General features: G+C 36.3%; 1 protein-coding gene across 6 annotated transcripts in view; it reads left to right on the forward strand.

The window, feature by feature from the left end:
* Positions 1 to 19,155, forward strand: part of utrn (utrophin) — a 397,580-nt gene that overhangs the window by 73,232 nt on the left and 305,193 nt on the right. For all 6 annotated transcript variants that reach the window (XM_030127978.1, XM_030127982.1, XM_030127981.1 and 3 more), the window contains 10 exons: positions 3,202 to 3,339; positions 3,814 to 3,927; positions 4,049 to 4,204; positions 5,557 to 5,727; positions 5,969 to 6,160; positions 9,334 to 9,468; positions 12,610 to 12,759; positions 14,819 to 14,980; positions 16,937 to 17,068; positions 17,838 to 18,011. In XM_030127978.1, the coding sequence (XP_029983838.1) occupies positions 3,202 to 3,339; positions 3,814 to 3,927; positions 4,049 to 4,204; positions 5,557 to 5,727; positions 5,969 to 6,160; positions 9,334 to 9,468; positions 12,610 to 12,759; positions 14,819 to 14,980; positions 16,937 to 17,068; positions 17,838 to 18,011 (1,524 nt within the window). The remainder of the gene's footprint in view (positions 1 to 3,201; positions 3,340 to 3,813; positions 3,928 to 4,048; positions 4,205 to 5,556; positions 5,728 to 5,968; positions 6,161 to 9,333; positions 9,469 to 12,609; positions 12,760 to 14,818; positions 14,981 to 16,936; positions 17,069 to 17,837; positions 18,012 to 19,155) is intronic.

A 19,155-nucleotide genomic window follows, 5' to 3' on the forward strand; every position in this document is an offset into this window, starting at 1 on the left:
GACATTTTCTGACACTCAGAGAGTTTTCCTGTCACTGTAGCTTAACTTTAAACATTTATTCATTACTGTATTTGACAGGGACAGTGTTTATTAATGATTAAAAGAACCAAAGCTACCTAACCGGGCTAATTTTCAACTGACTTCATATGATTGTGAATTAAATTGAAACAAAACCTTATAATGAAACAGTGTCCACAGCACAGACTGGTATATTAAGTACTTTTTCAAGTCGAAAAATCAAGCCTATTTAACCATTAAAGACATAAAACTCTTTGTGTGGTGATTTCCAAATGAATAAACTTATTTATGTATGTATGTATGTTTTGTTTTTTTTTTTTTATTTTTATGATCATTTATTATTATTTTTTTTTCCTGCAAAAATCAGTTATATACATTATTTTCCTGTATTTACTGATAATGTAGATGGTCATCAAAGCTCCAAATAATTCAAAGGGTGTAACATCAAAAGTGTTGAAAAAAGTGACCTTTTCAGCAAAACATATCAGTAATGAACAAAAAGTGTCTACAACCAATAGCATTTGTCAAACTATGGGTTTTACTGGTGAATCATTATTATAGAAGATGATGATGTTAATATGTCATGTCTGATAAACTCCAGATAAACCTCAATTATTTGAATGCATTGACAAGATTAGTGGGTCCGCAGTTTTTAAACATTTTATCAGTGGATGCTTTTGGTTATTGGTGACTGTTTAGGTCTTTGAGGGTTAAATAAAACCAAATAATAATAATTAAAAGAACACAGTCACAAATATACCAACATTTTAGACACTTTTTCAGACTTAACATGTACAACACTTGTGCATAAACCATGCCTTAATCATTGCATCTGCATTTTTCTATGAAGTAAAACACAAAACTCCTCCCTTCCCCATATAAACAGTCAATAAAAAAAAACAAAAAAACAAAGCCGACTGTGCTTATCATTTCAACTAATTGACTTACTGATCTACTGATTGGTCGTGCTGGGACAATAATCAGTATAAACTGGTTTTGAATGGTTTATATGGCGACTGTGGCTGATAACAGTGGTGCCCTTTGGCCCCTAAGCCAACAGATTTACAGTTCGAACAGTCACTTTTTTGTTTGAACAATATTCCAGTGTGAGTGTTAATCTGCGTGTGCTGTCAGTTTTTTTTCCATGAGAACACAATGGGCCTTTTTTTTTTTATCAGTTGTTCACTCTCCTCTGCACTGTATCGGCCCTCGCAGTAGGAGGGAAAGGGTGTGTGTGTGTGTGTGTTGTTTTGTGATATTATATCAGTGCGATTAGTGTGTGTGTGTTGCTGTGTGTTTTTTCTCCTCGTCCTCCATCCTTGGTTGGAATGTGGCTCAGTTCAAGCTCTTGTTATTGTGGCAGATAGGGCACGGTGCCGGGGGAGGGGGCAGGGTCTTGGCACATTCTGGGCAGCGTGCCTGGACATGCAGCACGAACCTCGTAACAGCTCAGTCATTCAGCCTGACAACGACAACATACAATTCCATGACCGCATCACTGAGTCCACAGCACTCAGAGACGAACAGAGGAAACATGAGTCCATGAATCATGTGAACACAGTTGTTTAATATAGATGTGTGTCGTATCATACTGTTTATCCTAGTAATGCTAAGAATGCAATTAAGTCATGAATGAAAAGGACGCCTGCCAGACAAACAGGAATGTAAACAGGAATGCCTTAATACATATAAGTACTGTGCAAAAGTCCTTGTCCAACATAAGGTGTTTTTTTTTTTTTTTTTTGCTTAAGTTTTTATTCCACTTTAGTTTTTTTCCACCACCAGGAATGTAAAAAGGAATGCCTTAACTTAATACATATAAAAAAAAGCTACACATACAGTATTGTGCAAAAGTCCTGGTCCAACATCAGATTTGCTGTTTTTTTCACTTAAGTTTTTATTGAAATTTTATGACCACATAGTCACCAAAAACAAACAAAAACAAACAAACAAACAAACAAACAAACCTTGCTTGGGTACACGATACAACACTACCTTCACTTTATTCAGTCCTTACACCATTCTGGGTTCTGTAATCAGTCCATTTATTACCTCCTCCAGGAGGTATTGTGATCACTTTGCTTTGTGTGTTTGTTTGTTTGTTTGTTTGTTTTTTAGCACCTTTACGGGAAAACTATTACAACCATCTTTACCAAATTGTACCCACAGATAGGCCTACGCCCTGGGACCAACCCATTAAATTTTCGGCCAAGTGGGCCAAAGTTCAAGGTCACAGCAAGGTCACAAAATCTCAAATTTTCCCATCTCTCATCATTGAGCAATTTTAGAAAATTCATAAAAAATTCAAAACGACTTCGAGTAGCCTCCAATTTGATCCACCCGTAGCTTATAACAATATCTTGTATCTGTTACAAAATTGTCCACATCCACTGTGGAATGTGGACTCTGTGGACATTTCAATATAACATTGAAAATCCCATTTACGGCACATTTTTCATTATAACTCAACAAATATTGATTGGAATTTAATATAATTTGACATACACATGACTGGTACCAAGCTTCAACTTTTTCTGCTGTATGGAACAACTTTGAAACTGTTTAATTTAGAAAGAAATAGTCGATCCACACATGCACACTTTTCGGGGTGCTTGGCGGAGGTTTGCGTTCTCTGAACACTTGTTCCTTTTTTTGTCGCAGTTTGTGAGTTATTTTTTCATTGTATATATTCTTTCAATAATTGTGATCCATATGTCCTTTGTTGGTGGTTCTGTCTTTCCCCAGTTCCTTGTAATATCTTTTTTGCAAGTCACTAAAAGTGAGGTTTGTTGATGTAGTAAATTTCTAATGACCACACATATGCATTTATCAGTGTCTGTATTAGGAAAAAAAATCTGGATATATATAAAGTAAATACAGCAGGAAAAACAAAAGTTTCAGGGAAAAACAGCCTCTGTAAATCAAAGTGGTCATATTTAGTGTGACCTCTGTTTGCACTTGACATGTCTTTAACCCTTATTGCAGTAATTTTGTGAGGATTTTATAACAGGAGTAAATTAAACAAAAATAAACAAAATGAGTCACAAATAGAAAAAAAATGAAGTGAAACAAAAATGAAAAGAAAACATCAACAAAATGACCAAAAATAATCAGCAAAATGAACAAAATAATTTATTTATTTCATTTATGTACTTTTTTATTCTTCTCTCTGTGTCACCCCAGGGTCTGTGTCTTGAAATTGAACAAACTCAGCAAGCCTCGGATCCAGCAGAACTTCAGAGGTGGAGCCAACTCTCCTCCAGGGCCCGAGAGGAACTGGGGACGCTGCAGTGCATGCTGGGTAGCATGAAGGATAGTCAGGTAAAGACACAGAAGGCCTGACTTTATTTTTTTGCCCTTATTGACCCAAATCTAAATGTTAAAGGAGTGATATTTTGCTTTTTTAAATGGAATTTCGCATTTTAAAACTCTTTCCTGTGGTCTACATAAACTGTAAATGCTATGCTTTGGTCTAAATTCTTCATTAATTCAACTCTACAGGTCCATCTTCAACCCTATTTCTATGTAATGACACCAGAAAGGTTGTTTTGAGCGCTGGCCCTTTAAATAACTAGCTATAAAACGTCACAAATTAAGCAGGAATTAAAACAGGTTGTAGAAATCCACTCGATTTTTGCCAAAATGAATATAAAGATAGCTTTGCAGCACCTGGAGGGTTCAAATTCAGGTTTTGGAACTGTTAGGGTCCAAATACACAAATAAATGCACTAAAGACTAATAAAAGTGGGTTGAGCAAAATATGTCCCTTTTAATACAGTTGTTATTTTTCGGTAGGTGCATACGGTGGAAGTGGAACGTTGGTTGGATGCGGTGCAGGAGCTGTTGTCTCGTGATGCCACAGGGCCGGGAGACTCAGAGAGTTTACAGGAAGAGCTTAACCAGTGCAAGGTCAGAAAAATGCACTAGTTAAATGCTTACAGATGTAGACACTTAGTGAGTAAAGATGTAATTACAGTTACCGCTGGTGAATTGTAAGTGATGAGGTTTCTTTGACCGTCTCTTTTAAAAGGAGCATGTGAATGAGATGGAGTCTGTGGAAAGTTCACTGAAGCAGATGGGAGACGACGTGTGCGCTGTGCAGGCGGCTGCAGTTCCAGGACTGGCCAAGTGGGGGCAGGAAAAGCTGGACGAGTGCCGGAGCAGGTGGGACGCACTCAGCAAACAGGTAAGAAAACTCTTTAGGGGGGTTTTAGCTCGCTTTCTGTTTGCATTTTAGTTTAGTTTAGTTTAGTTTATTGGTTTTTAGACAATCCCAATTAATTAACTGTATCAATAACAGTAAAAAGGGGCAGCTTTAGCCGACATGGTTAGTATCCTGATGTAGTCCACGGCCTGATGACAATAGGCACCCTAAGAAAACAATATATTACAGCACATTAATTAAAAAGAGAGAGTTAAGACAGCTAAGAGACAAGATAAATCAATAAAGATCTGACTTTAGTAAACATAATCTTTGTAATTATACCTATTCATTTGATCAAGTGTCATCTCATTTAACCCGTAAAGACCCAGTGCTACTTTTTGTGGCAGATCCCAAATGAATTTTTCTGTGTACTTAATCATCCGTAAGTGATTTATCAGCATTTTTTTTAATATTATCCTCTGTATTTGTGTTTTTTAGTGAAAATCAAGTATTTTCCTATATTTAATTTTCAGATCATATAGGTGTTCATAAAAGCTCAGATTAAAGTTACTAAATACTAAATATTATTATTATGTTTTGTCACTTTAGCCACTTTAACAAACTTGTTTATATTTTTTTATCTTTTTATTTTTTTATTGTATTGATGCATACTGTCTTGTGCTGCTGTACACACTTGAAGTACAGCTTCAAGTATATCTTATCTTATCTTATCTTATGTTATCTTATCTTATCTTATCTTATCTTATCTTATCTTATATTATGTTATCTTATCTTATATTATCTTATCCCGTTGAAACCCAGCAATACATTTTTGTATTTTATGCAAGTTTCACAGCTTTACTAAAATAAAACAAAACAAAACAAAACAAAATCTGTGCATTGCTACAGACATTTTATTAAAAATCTGTTTGAAAAAACTGTACTATTGCATTATGCTGTTTCCAATCAAGACAGTTATTTAATGTAGAAAAACCAAAACCTTTAGAAGGAAGAGATCAAAAATAGAGAAAACTGAAGAAAAAGTGGCTTCTTCAGCATATATATCATTACTTGAACATAAAAAAGCATCTCCAACCACTGTCATTGATCCAACTCCATGGGTTTTATCGGTGAATCAATGTTGTAGAAGGTGACAGTGTTGCCACGGTAACTACGGAGCCTCTGAACGTCCAAATGGGTCATATCTGATGACCATGAAAAGATGAATAACTGTATTTTACCTGAATCATTTCAACATATGGATAGTTTTAGTGCTTCAGAAGTTATAAGATATTCTAGATCAGTAGATGGTTTTGGTTTCCAGTAGCTGTTTGCGTCTTTAGGGGTTAATGGCTGATGTTTAAAGCTGATAGTGTCTGTTTCCGTCCCTCCAGCTGCTGAACCATCAGGATCGTGTGGCTGAGAGTCAGGAGAAGCAGGTGAATCTGAAGAAAGACTTGGCAGAGATGCAGGAGTGGATGGCTCAAGTCGACGAGGAGTTTCTCATGAGGGACTTTGAATACAAGAGTCCTGAGGAGCTGGAGTCATCACTGGAGGAGATGAAGGTGGGAACAGAGGGGGGGCTGGTGTTTAAAACTGGGATTCCAAACTGAGGGTCGTGACCCAAAAAGGGTGATTTTATTGGGTTGCCAAGAGATAAAGGAAAGTGTATAACAAGAATATGATACAGTCATGGAATAAAATGATTAGACCACCCCTGTTTTCTTCAATTTCTTGTTCATTTTAATGCCTGGTACAACTAAAGGTACATTTGTTTGTCATTTTCTCCTGAATTATCTCTCACAGAGGGCTAAAGAGGACGTGCTACAGAAAGAGGTGAAGGTGAAGATCCTAAAAGACAGCATCAACATGTTGGTGTCCACAACATCGCCCCCTGGTGGAAACAGCAGGCAGGAGCTGACGTCAGAGCTGGAGGGAGTCCTCGCCAACTACCACAAGCTCTGTGACCGCTTCAAGAGCAAGTGTCACACCCTGGAGGTAATGTGGGGGATACTGTATCCTTTGATGGTTGTTTGCAATATATATTATATGTTTCAGTAGGTGTATTTAGAATGTTAAAAAAAAAAATGAAAAAATTAAAGAGTCACAACAATTTTTGTCACAACTTCCAAATTATTTTTTTTGGTCTTTGCTAAGTGATTTACCACCAGTTATTATAATATTATCCTTATGCATTTTTTTTTGTTTTTTTTTCAATTTTTATTTTTCAATTTTTGACAGTACAAAACAGTCTCCTCAGGTTGAGGAGTAGAAAAAAGAAAAAAAAAAAACAGATGAAAAGAACAGCCTGTGATGGTGTCAGAATATTAAGGTCCCTTAATAGATACATTTGTCTCTGAATGTCAGCCACTTTCCCCAGTTTTTCATTAAGAGATTTTCTTTTAACTTCAGTTTATATGTAAGATGTTCCATGACAAGTATATCATCTATGATTGAAATCCATTGTTTATAAGATGGAGCATCAGTCTTCAGCCAGTTCTTTGTTATGGCCTTCTTTCCGGCCACCAGAAGGATCTTGACAACATATCTGTCTTCTTTATGTACTGATTCTTCCAAATGTCCAAAGTACAGAACAAGACAAGAATTTGGGATTGCATATCCCAACACCTCACAGAGAGCTGAGTGAACCTTTCCCCAGAAGGGTTGGATATTTGAGCACTTCCAAAACATGTGTGTGATCTGAATCCCTGTGATTACATAGTCTCCAACATGGCTGTTGAGTATTCATTTGTTTACTTTTAATTTTAGGTGTGATGAAATAACGAATTAGATTTTTCCAATTAAATATCCTTATGCGTTTTTCAATGAAAACCAGGTATTTTGCTGTATGTAATTTACAGATGATGTAGATGTTCATAGAGCTCAGAGTAAATTCACCATTTATTAAATGAAATCAGAAAAAAGTTACTTTTTCTTCTTTTTTTTATCATATAAGTTTTTATTGGTTTTATTGTATTTTCAGTCATTTACAAAAAGGAATGAACAAAGTGAGAAAAACAAAACAAAAAAAGACAAAAAGGAAAACAAAAATCAACACAACCAACATCTTAAAAAGGCAGCCACGACACCCCCCTCCACCACCACCCCACAGTTCTTATACACATACATACATACACATACAGCATGTACATAAACACAAACATATACACATACTGTCAACAAGTGACTTCTTCAACAAAATATATCCTGAACTGAACATATAAACAAGCATCTACAACCACTGTCATCTGTCAAACTATATGGATTTTACTGGTGAATCAATGTTAGAGAAGATGACGGTGTTTCCACGTTGACTGTAGAGACTCTGAACGTCCAAATGGGTCATATCTGATGACCATGAGAAGCTGAGAAACTGCATTTTACCCAAATTATTTATGTTTACTGACTGGATTAGTGGATCAACAGGTATTAAACATTTTAGTGGATGCTTTTGTGGATTTTTGGGTCTGTATGGGTTAGAATCAACCTTACTTCGAAATTATGGAAGTCTCATTATGATACTATTATAAAAATATACTTAAAGGGGGTCATATTTAGCTAAACCCACTTTTATTAGTCTTTGGTTCATTTATTTGTGTATTTGGACTCTAATAGTTCAAAAAGTTTGAAGTTGAACCCTTCAGGCGCTGCAAGGCTATCTTTAACCCTTTCATGCATTGTGGTCACTACAGTGGACAGTTATTCTCCAGCTGTTCTCTTGTATATTCATAGGTTTTGTTGTTTTAGTTCCATATGAGCCAACACAGTAGACACTTATGCGGCATCACATAATCCACTGCAATTCATACCATTACTATAACTTTGCTGTTCTTGATAAACCTGATCTGCAGTAACATGTTTAAGTGTAAATCAGTTGTTATTTGTTAGGCAAAAAGAGTTGTTTTTTTGTATATTATATGAGGTAATAACTAGCATTAGAGTATGTTAAAATGTGAGAAAACATCAAATTAGCAGCCTTAAAAATGTTTTTATTTCATTGTTTTCATTTTACTTTCTGATATTGGGTTTTAAATACATATTTCTTTACTTAAAAAATGAAATGCATGGACATTTTTGTAACTCCATGAAAAAAAAAGACTCGATCGCAACTTTTTTTTTATGCCTAAGGAGGTATAAAAACACTCCAGAAAAAAAAAAAATCTTGACTAAGGTTCTCATAATTCATGCATGAAAGGATTAAATTAATTTAGGTAAAAATCGAGTGGATGTCTACAACCCATTTCAATTCCTTCTTAATTTGTCATGTTTTTTTACATCACGACATTTGCACATATAAGGTCAAGACTTCCAATGAACATTTCTCTGAGTACGCCATAATTGTTTGTCAGGAGCAGCGGTTGTAATATGTCCAAACTTTGAGTCGATTACCTAAAATGTTCAGTTGTTGGTTGAACAGGACAGAGCAGCACAGCCAACAACCTGGAATGAAGTGGCTCATTTGCATTTAAAGGGCCAGAGCTCAAAACGACCTGTCTCGTGTCATAACTCAAAAATATTGTTGAAGATGGACCTGTGGAGTTGAATAATGAAGAATTCAGACCCAAGCATAGCATTTACAGTTTATGTAGACCACAGGGAAATGTTTTAAAATGCATAATTCCATTTAAAAAAGCAAAATATCACTCCTTTAAGAGTAAAATAGAAAGAAAAACCACATTATCTTGAGGACACCATCTATTGCATTGGAGTCTTTCTTCTTACTTGCATGCACTGGCCCACTTTGGCTGTCAACTTCCAGCTTTGTGGTTCAGTGTTAAAATGTCACTTAAGTGTATGCAGTGTGTAATATCCTGGATCCATGCAAAGAGCAAAACAGGCTGGAAGCGAGTACTTGTGTTTGTGTTTTTCAGTGCTAATCTGTGAGTGTAAAGTCACAGTTTGGGGCTCTGTTTTAGATTCCTATCCCCCAGACTCTGCAGGCTAAAGGTCAGCCAAGTTAAGCCTATGCTCGTGCTTACTCTTTGCCTGAAGTATGTTAGTCACCATCCTCTTTTCTGAGTAAAAATGCCTCACTGAGCTGTATTTTCATATTGTCAAAGTAGAGCTGTCACTTCGTAGTAAAATCATTTGTGTTTTCCTGGTTGTGTACAGCTGGAGTTAAATGTTTATGACTTGTTTTTTTTTTTATGTGTTTCGTATGTGTTGTGCAGGAGGTTTGGTCCTGTTGGATGGAGCTGCTTCAGTATCTGGACATGGAGCAAAGCTGGCTGAACACTCTGGAGGAGAAAGTCCAAGCTACTGACAACCTCCCAGAGAGCACTGAAGCTGTGAATGAAGCTCTGGAGGTACACAAAAGCACACACACATCTCATTTTACTGGCTAATTTTCCCCCTGTTCTGCTTCTAACTCCATCTTTTGCATGGAAACTGCTGTAATGAGAAGTTTGTGTTGGAGTCCAGATGAATTCAGGGACATCTGTAAAACCTAGAATCACAACAAGCTTATGCAGAATGATGCGAAGCTGTTTTGTTATGTTTTTACCACCAGATAAAGGACCGCCAAAAAACAATATCTTTTTCAATGGATGCTATAAAAGGATATTTTTGCTGCTCTTTCTCACTGTTGTACAGTTTTTTCCCACCGAATCTGAAGCCCTGAAGTTCCCTTAAACAAAAAGAATTCCCAGCCTGTGTCACTGTGGTGTTTCAATACGTTTTTTTTTAGAGTCAAACCTACAAATGCTCATTAAATAGCTGTTTTTATTCTTTAAGTAAAGTAGTAGTAGATTTAAGAGGTGAATCATTACTTTCCTGCGAATCCAGTGTTTCTGAATAGAGCATTAAAAAGGCTTCAGTTCAACCTGAAGAAGCTAGAAAATGAATGAAATTCAACAGAATCTGACTAAAACACAGGTGGACTGAACACATCTGGTTAGAGGTGGTAACATTATTATAACTATTATTATGTTTAATACAAATGTCATGACTCAAAGTACAGCTCTGACATAAAATGGGTGTTGGCTCAAAAAAGGTTTTCAGATAGAGAGCAGCAAATTGAGGTTTAATCACCTACAAAATACAGATTTGTACATATGTGTCAATATTTATGTGCATTATCACTACATCACTATTGATGCTTTTTGTTGCAGTTTAGTCGTATGATTCTGTTTACAGCTCAAAAAACATTTTTCAGCATTAATATCACTTTAACTTTGACATTTTAGTCAAGTCTTTTTTATCCTGCCTTTATGTACTAGGGGAAATATCGTAAATACTAGTTAGGAAGTCAAAAATTGCACATGAACACCTCCTCGTGTCATATTTTCCCGTGGAGAACCGGGAAACAATGTTGATCCGTGAGATGATGGGATGAAAATAACTTTTGAAATTTTTAACATGGCGGAGAACAATGAGCGATTAATGGCGAATGATAAACTGTTCGTTGTTAGCTGATGATTTTGCACATTTATAGCACAATTTGCAAAAAAAAAAAAAAATCTACAAAAAAAAGTGTAGCAGATGAAATAACACATGCAAAACTGTTTAACCGAAGTAGCAGGTCACAATAAATTGCGTGTCAGCCAATTTTCATTTCGCAACAACAAAAGCACTTGAACGCAACACAATTTGAAATTCATGAGGGGAATGGAACATTTTCCCGATTGCATGTGAAGGCAGCATTAGTCTCCATTCTCCTAATGCTTCTGTGGGTATCTGTCAGACATGGATGGTGTTGATCAGGTGTTTTTACTTTGACTTGATTGACAGGAGTGGGTGGAGTTACATACAGGTGCAGGCTGCAGATCGTTAATAAATGACTCGCGTTGTTTTTGGACTTTTCTACCAGACAAATCCAACTGAAGACTGTCCATTATTCATTTTTTCTTCTGTTTTCTAAAACTGGCGGTGCCTTCCAGTCCTTTTCATCATGGCAGTGTCAACAGTTATCCTCTGTTGTCTTTTGTTTCCCATTAGAAGGTGTGTTTGTAAGTGTTGATTCAGGCTTGATTACCTCAATTACACAAAGTCACATCAGAATAGAAAAGCAAAGAATGTGCACCACCTCCTGACACGACACTGTTGTTGCACCGAACTGTTTAAAGCAGTTCATTTAAGTTGATTCGTCACATCCTTTTAAGAGCATCATGCTTATAAATGCAGGTAATGTGTATTTACTTGGAAAATATGCAAATGTTGGCACTGCTGGGTAACCTTTAGAAAAACTCTTTAAAAATGCACATTTTCATCGTCCATAGCTATAGGCACACTCTAACAGGAAGAATAATTTGTCTGATAACATCTATAGTCTTGTTTATGGTAGAAATTACCCTATGAATATGCAATTAAGAATGAATAATTCAGTAATTGCAGCTTTACATCCTTTAACCGTCATTAAAGTTGCATATGTTTCGACTGTTTGTTAACTCTTACGTACCTATATGGGAGATTTGCTACCTCACACACATTCAGACTTCCTACACAGATGGATAAATAACATCAGCGTCAACACAGAAACTTTCAAGTGTCAAAACTGAAGAGTCTGTTTAATAATAACTAAGTGACTCTGTTAATCATCTCATTGTCTTTGACTTTGTCTTCCAAATTTCTTCTGCTTTGTCTGTTGCTATATCCGTCGAGTGCCTGCAGCGTGACTGTCAAAGTCACTTTAATCACAGCGCTGCTTCTGTTCCATCGCATAGTGATGAGGGAAATTGAAGACCCTTGAAGACAAAGTTTTCCTGTCTCCTCTTTGTCCTTGTGTGTTTTTGGGTGTTTTTTTTTTTTTTTTCCTTCCTTTCTCTCCCCCACATCCTCTTCTATTCCTCCCTGTTATTTTTTTTCCTCTTGTTTTTTTTTTTTTTTACCCTCTCTTCTCACCCATCACCCCTCCAGTGCCCTAATCAGCCTCACCCTTTTGGAGGGAGGGTAGGTTGGTGTTTATGGGGTGGGGGTGGGGGGGGGTTGTCGTTCTCTCTGTCCGTTACCTCCGGGAAGGAAAAGCACATTTAATGACCCTGCATAAACAGTGGCTGTTGGATCCAAATAAGTGCCGTCACTTGGCGAGCGTCTCTCTCTCTTGTCTCTCATTTCTCTTTCAGTTATCATCGTTTTTCGTTTCTCCTGTTTCTGACACACCCAGCTCAGTGATTTCTGTATCTGCACTTCATCTGTTTTCCTTCATTTTATTTCTGGTCTCCTTAATTTTTTTTCAGTTATTTGCCGGATTTCATTTTTGTCTCTGGGGTCCTTTTTTTTTTCTTTTTTTTTTCTTTTTTTTCTTTTTTTTTTTTTGCAAGCTGTAGTTAAAAATTTTCCTCCGTCTTTCTGTTGCAAATTGTTTTGGACTTAAACACTTGCGCTGCCTTTATTTTACTGCTGATTTGTTTTGCTCTCCTGAAACCCTCCGCTTTGTGTTTTTTGGCTCCAATTTGCAGGATTAGCTCCATAACTTTACCACTTTTCTCCATCTCTGCATTCACCAATAGTCCCTGGAGAGCGTGCTTCGACACCCGGGGGAAAACCGAACGCAAATCAGAGAGCTGAGTCAGACGCTGATAGACGGAGGCATTCTGGATGAACTCATTAGCGAAAAACTAGAGGCCTTCAATTCCCGCTATGAACAACTCAATCACCAGGTCAGGACCTCGTCTTTGTGTGTAAGAAAGTGTGTTGTGTGTGGGTGTGTTGTTGTTTGTCACAGGAGATAAAAGACATCCTTGGCAAGTTGTTGAGATTTCATGTCATGTCGTTAGATGTTCAGTATCTCTGCTATAAACATACTCAACACAGTTAGAAGTCCTCTGTAGTGGACATGAGTCTCACAGCTTTACATTAAGATAAAAGAACATAACTGCTGTCCACTAAAAAGGACATTCTGTAAATAAAATGTATCTAAAAAAATTATTGCATCACGGTGTTTCCAATCAAGGCAATTATTGAATGTAAAAAAGCCTAAACTTTTACTTACTGGGTCTGAGGAGGATATAAAGTATATTTCCAACTGCACATTTTCAGTTTTTCACAGCTTAAATGTATTACTCAACACTTCTCATCTCATATGTGTTGGTGTTGATGAATTGGTGATTACAAATATACTGTTAATAGAATAGAATCTATATTATAAAAGCCAAGTGGCCTCTGTGTACGTGTGTGTGGGTGTATGGGTGTGGGTGTGTGGGGATTCACACAAATACTGGAAAGAGCTGACTAAATCTGCAGACGTATTTAGCATATTCTAGTGTATTTTAGTGTATTTCTTGTGTATTTTAGCATAATTTTGTGTATTGTAGCATAGTTTTGTATATTTTAGCCTATTTTATGTATAATTTAGCATATTGTTTATTTTAGTGTGCTATTTGCATATTTTGGTTAATTTTTATGTGTTTTTTAGTGCATTATTTGTGTATGTTGGTGTATAATAACTCCATCAGTCATTCATGGGTGGAGGGGTTCAAGTATGAGCTTTAGCAGTGTTAAACAACTGAATAGACTGCATCTCTTGTAGGCTTTATTTTCATTACACAGGTTGTGCAACAAAATTGCAGCTGGTCTCTGCCAGTGACAGTGCACTTTATGACTATTATGCAACACAATAGAATACAGAAATATATTTGAAAATAAATAAATAAATAAACAGTCACGGAAAAAATTTATTAGACCATCAAAAGGCATCAAAAACAAAGGTTATGCAATCAAGTACAAACTCCTGTGTGTGTCATGTGACTAAAACAGACAGAAAAGAAAACATGGAATGTCTAAAAGCACTGTTTTTGGCAGTACAATGAAACAACTATTGACATAAGAGCTTCAGTAATTTTGGTTATTATCAAGAAAACCATGGAAAATGGCTAGATGTCAGCTCTGAAATTAAACTTTTATGAGCTATTTTTGTTGTTATCATTATATTTGTCCAAACAAATGTACCTTTAGTTGTACCAGGCATTAAAATGAACAAGAAATTGAAAAAAACAAGGGTGGTCTAATATTTTTTTCCACGACTGTACATATATATATATATATATATATATATATATATATATATATATATATATAGTAGTTGCAATAGAAGTTAGTGCAAAATAGAGGCATATAACAAGGTAAAATGCAAAACAAAAAAAATGTAGAAAATGAGTATAGAAAATTTGCAAATATAACACATACAATACATAATACATCCATTGCTCATTATATGGAGGTATGGTGTGTGTTTACAGTCTGCATGGACCAGGGGAAGAAGCTCAGTCAATCTAATTTTATGTATATAGCACTACATTATAACAAAACTTCTCGCATCATTCTTTACATTTACAGCTGGTCTAAACCAAAATCTTAAGCCAATTTACAGAAACCCAACAGAATCCTCCAGGAGCAAACACTTGGTGACAGTGGCGAGGAAAAACTTCCTTTTAACAGGCAGAAACCCGGGGCAGACCCCGGCTCCTGGAGGATGTTCGTCTGCTTTGACCCTGTTAGTAAATCTGCTGGTGTGAGATTTAATTGACCTTAAACGCCTCCTAGAAGGCAGCAGGTCCAGCAGGTGATGGGCAGGGTGGGGGGATCTCCTGTGATGGCTTTGACTCTGCTGAGGCAGCGGGACTGAGATAACAAACATGAAAACTTATGTGAGTTGAATGCAGTGATATTCCCCACTGTGGAAGATTTAACCCTGTGACTCGTCGGCGTCCTCCTCTGCAGGCAGTGAACCGGCAAATCGGTCTGGAGCAGCAGCTGCAGAAGCTGAAGGAGAACGAACAGGCTCTTCAAACACTGCAGGAGTCCCTGAGCCAGCTGGACCACACACTCACCTCCTATCTGACCGACCGCATCGACGCCTTCCAGCTCCCACAGGAGGCGCAGGTACAACACACACCATCAAACTCAGCACTTTGTCCGTTTTCTGCTCATGGTACCAGATCAGATGGGACATGTAACAGTGAAGGAACTGCTCACACTGTGTAGCTTCAACCAACCAATGACCGTCCTTTAGACCAGGGGCAAGAATGACATTCTTTTTATTTTTTTTCCCCCACATAACAAAGTAAACACATTTTACACACTTTTTATTTTATTTTTATTTTATTCGATTAACCTTTAACCAGGAAAATAGACTTGTAGAGATTTCATCCATATATCCACACTAAAAATGTACATAAAACACATAGTAAAACTCAGCTCTAAAACCATACATAAAACACTAAACTAAAAACATGCATATAAAACAAAAAGTACTGAAAGTTTATAACAATGTCCCTTCAAAGCATCTTAAACAGAACCTGATTCAGTCAATTAGAAAAACATCTACATCTGGATTTATCCTTTTCCCATTCATTTAAAATGACTTTGAATGTATTTAAAGAGAGCATCTTGTTTTCATATAGGTATTGATTTGCTTTGAAACTTTTTATTGGGTTTTTAACTTCTTCAGACTTCTTGAAACCAGAGGTATATTTTTTCTCTTGTATCACATTCATTCTTTTATTGACCCATCTCTCTCTCATCTTTTATGTCCTGAGTGGTGGAACTTCGAGCACTTTTATTGTGTCATGTCTATAATCAACTCATGTCGTGGTTTTATCTTACATGTCATTACGTTTTGAGAAATGTCAAAAGGATGTCACCAACTAGCAGCAAAACAAATCTACCTACGGGTATAAATAGAAGAACCTGAACACATTTACATGTAACACATGTATCAAAACAAGTTGTGCCCACCACCCCCCATTTCCACTCTTTGGTTGGGGATGAATTTAAGGAGTTCTACTTTCTTTTACTCCCTTCTATAGAAATTAAAAGAGAACATTTCTGTTGTTGGTCACTGCAGAGGGTCAGTGTTTACACTTCCATCACGTGTCAAGTATATTCCTGTTACGAATTAAACCAAGGGGTCCAAGATCTGATGAAAGTTATGTTGTTGTTAATTTATTGTATAGCTAATTTTCTCTGAATGGAAACTTGCAGATAACTCGGACAACCATCTGCTTTTTCTTGGTCTTCTGATGTTTTTCCAAGAGATGGTTATTACTCTTTTTGCCAACAATATGCTTAAATCTACGAAGATTTGTTGATTCTTTCTAAGCTTCATATTATCTGGGTATAGATCTAATATAAACAGCTGTGGCACTGAGGGTAGTTTATACTGTAAAATGTTTTCGATGCAGTTTTACTTTGTGGGACAATTTTTATTTAATTTTTTTTTTTTTTTTTACACTTAGTTTTTATTAGTTATTTATCATTTTGTTGTGCAGAACGTAAATAATAATCAGCAACAGATAATAGTCACAATCTAATAGTAGTGCGATTTTTTATTTTTATTTATTTATTTATTTATTTTATTCAAGCAGGTAAGTTAGTTGAGACCTTACTCTCATTTTCAATAATGTCTTGGGTATTTTTTATATTTCAGTACAATGCTGAATATAATGGAAAATTGTTCCTTTTTCCTTCATATATTTGGAACAGGTCCTGTCATATCTGCTAGGTTTTTCTGGAGTCATGTACATTCACATCAGTCAGTTATAGTGCAGATGCGAGTTGTTCTTGATTGCGCTTTAGCTCCTGCATTGGGTTGTCTTCATTTAGGTCCTCATTCCACAGATGTCTACACATCCATTTACCAGGCATTTATATAGTTTGGAAATTAAGCCCCTCCCTAATCAATTCATGTCCATTAGTTTCTCTATGGTAGACAGTGGGGGAGGGTGCATAAATATGTTATTTTTTTACTGCAAAGTCATAATAAGGGGTCTCAGTTTGATTGTACAGTATTTACTCATTGTTTGAATAAATGTGTGTTCATCTTTAATTCTTCCTTAGACAATCGGGGCAGAGATCGCAGCCCACGAGGTGACAATAGAAGACATGAGAAGGAGGAACGTCGCCAACTTGCCTCCCCCCTCTGCTGATGGAAAAGCTGCCCGTGGTGGGACCATGCTGGACCAGCTGCAGGTAACACTGACCCCTACTGGACAACATGAAGCACTGCAAGCTGACCTGCTTCTGCTCCACTACTGTTACATAATTACACTGTACCATTATTAGTATATACTGATCAGCTACATAATCAATTAATAAGATGTCAAACCTGGATATTGACATTATATCTGCAGCTTTTCTTTCTTATACTCTTAGTAAATGTATATGACACAAGTAATACCATATACACTCGTGGAAAAAATTATTAGACCACCCTTGTTTTCTTCAATTTTGTGGTCATTTTAGTGCTTGGTACAACTAAAGGTGGATTTGTTTGGACAAATATAATGATAACAACAAAAATAGCTCATAAGAGTTTAATTTCAGAGCTGATATCTATCCATTTTCCATGTTTTCTTGATAATAACCAAAATCACTTCAGTTCTTACATCAATATCTATGGCATTGTACTGACAAAAAGAGTGCTTTTAGGCATTCCATGTTTTCTTTTCTGTCTGTTTTAGTCACATGATACACACAGGAGTTAGTACTTGATTGCATAACCATTGTTTTTCATAATTTTTGATGGTCTAATAATTTTTTCCGTGACTGTATACTGATGAGCGACATAATCAATTAATAAGACATCAAACCTGGACACTGATATTATATCTGCAGCTTCTTTTTCTTATTCTCCTAGTAAATATATATGACACAGCAATACCAAGTTATACACATGACAGGCGAACTTTTATTTTGACAGCCGTATAACTTTGTTTACCATCCCTGTCACTCGCTGCAGAGAAAACTGAGGGAGATCTCCACAAAGTATCAGCTTTTCCAGAAGCCTGCCAACTTCGAGCAGCGAATGGTGGACTGTAAGAGGGTCCTGGATGGAGCTAAAGCTGAGCTGCACATTCTGGATGTGAGGGATGTCGAACCGGAAAAAATACAGTCACATCTCAGCGGCTGCATGGTGAGAAGACGGCTCTAAATCTGATTTATATAAACAGAATTGGGTCAGGTCTTAAATCATTTAAACATAAGATTCAACATGACATGGCAAGGAAATGCAATTTATGAAAAGAGGTGATGACACATCCAGTTGCGAAAAGGTGTGCAGGATCCCGAAAGAAACAGTGGATGAAAGAATTTAGATAAAGTCTGCACAACCTGTGACCTCCCAAAAAATATTTATTCACCACAGTAGTGACGTTTCAGGTATCGGCCCTTCATCACACATGGGATAGGTCATGACACACAGCTAGTTTATTTGTATGTATTTGCATGATCTTAACCCTTAGGGGTCCACAGTCATGGCCCCATAATTGATTCACATGACATTTTCAACATGTTGTAGCATCAGACCTCAGTTACATAGACCACTGGGGATAATTGCATTCGAAAGTGCAGACTTGAAACACTCACCCACTTTTTATTTGATGTTGATAGTGCAAATACAACCGGAGATATGATGGTTTGAGTGAGAAAACCCAAGAAAATACCTATGTACAGATATGCTTTTATGTCAAATATTTGAGTATAGTTTTAATTTATTACAATTTTGATTTTATATACCTAATATTTGGAAACAATATCCACTTTTAAAGTCTTTGAAAAGGTTTGTTAAGCATCTTTGTGTTATTTATGCAATGAATTATATAAATTTTTCAAATCGGTCTTTATATTTTTTCTGTGTTTTTTGGCCTTTTGTGTTGATATAGGAGGTTAAAGTGAAAAAATAATAGGCAGATGAGATAGATGAAGTTGTGCTGAAAAAAAAAGATGCCAAACATGGGTATAGTAAACATTTCTTTATATATTATATAAAGGCAAAATCAAAAGTACTCAAAAATTGCCAAAATAGGCTCCGACCCCTAAGGGTTAAAGTAACTTGATCATTATATTTATATTAATTTAAAGAATTTTGATTATGGTACTTGTATGAATTATTATGTATTTAAAGATGCTTGTATCTATTTAAAAGTTACTGACAACATGAGATAATTTGCATGACCTTACTGTACTCTACATAAACAGCTGTGTGTTCATGTCTGATGAAAGGCCGATACCCAAAACGTCACTACTGTGGTGAATAAATATTTTTTGGGAGCTCACAT

The sequence above is a fragment of the Sphaeramia orbicularis genome, chromosome 24 (assembly GCF_902148855.1).
Source record: "Sphaeramia orbicularis chromosome 24, fSphaOr1.1, whole genome shotgun sequence".
NCBI classification, from domain to species: Eukaryota; Metazoa; Chordata; class Actinopteri; order Kurtiformes; family Apogonidae; genus Sphaeramia; species Sphaeramia orbicularis.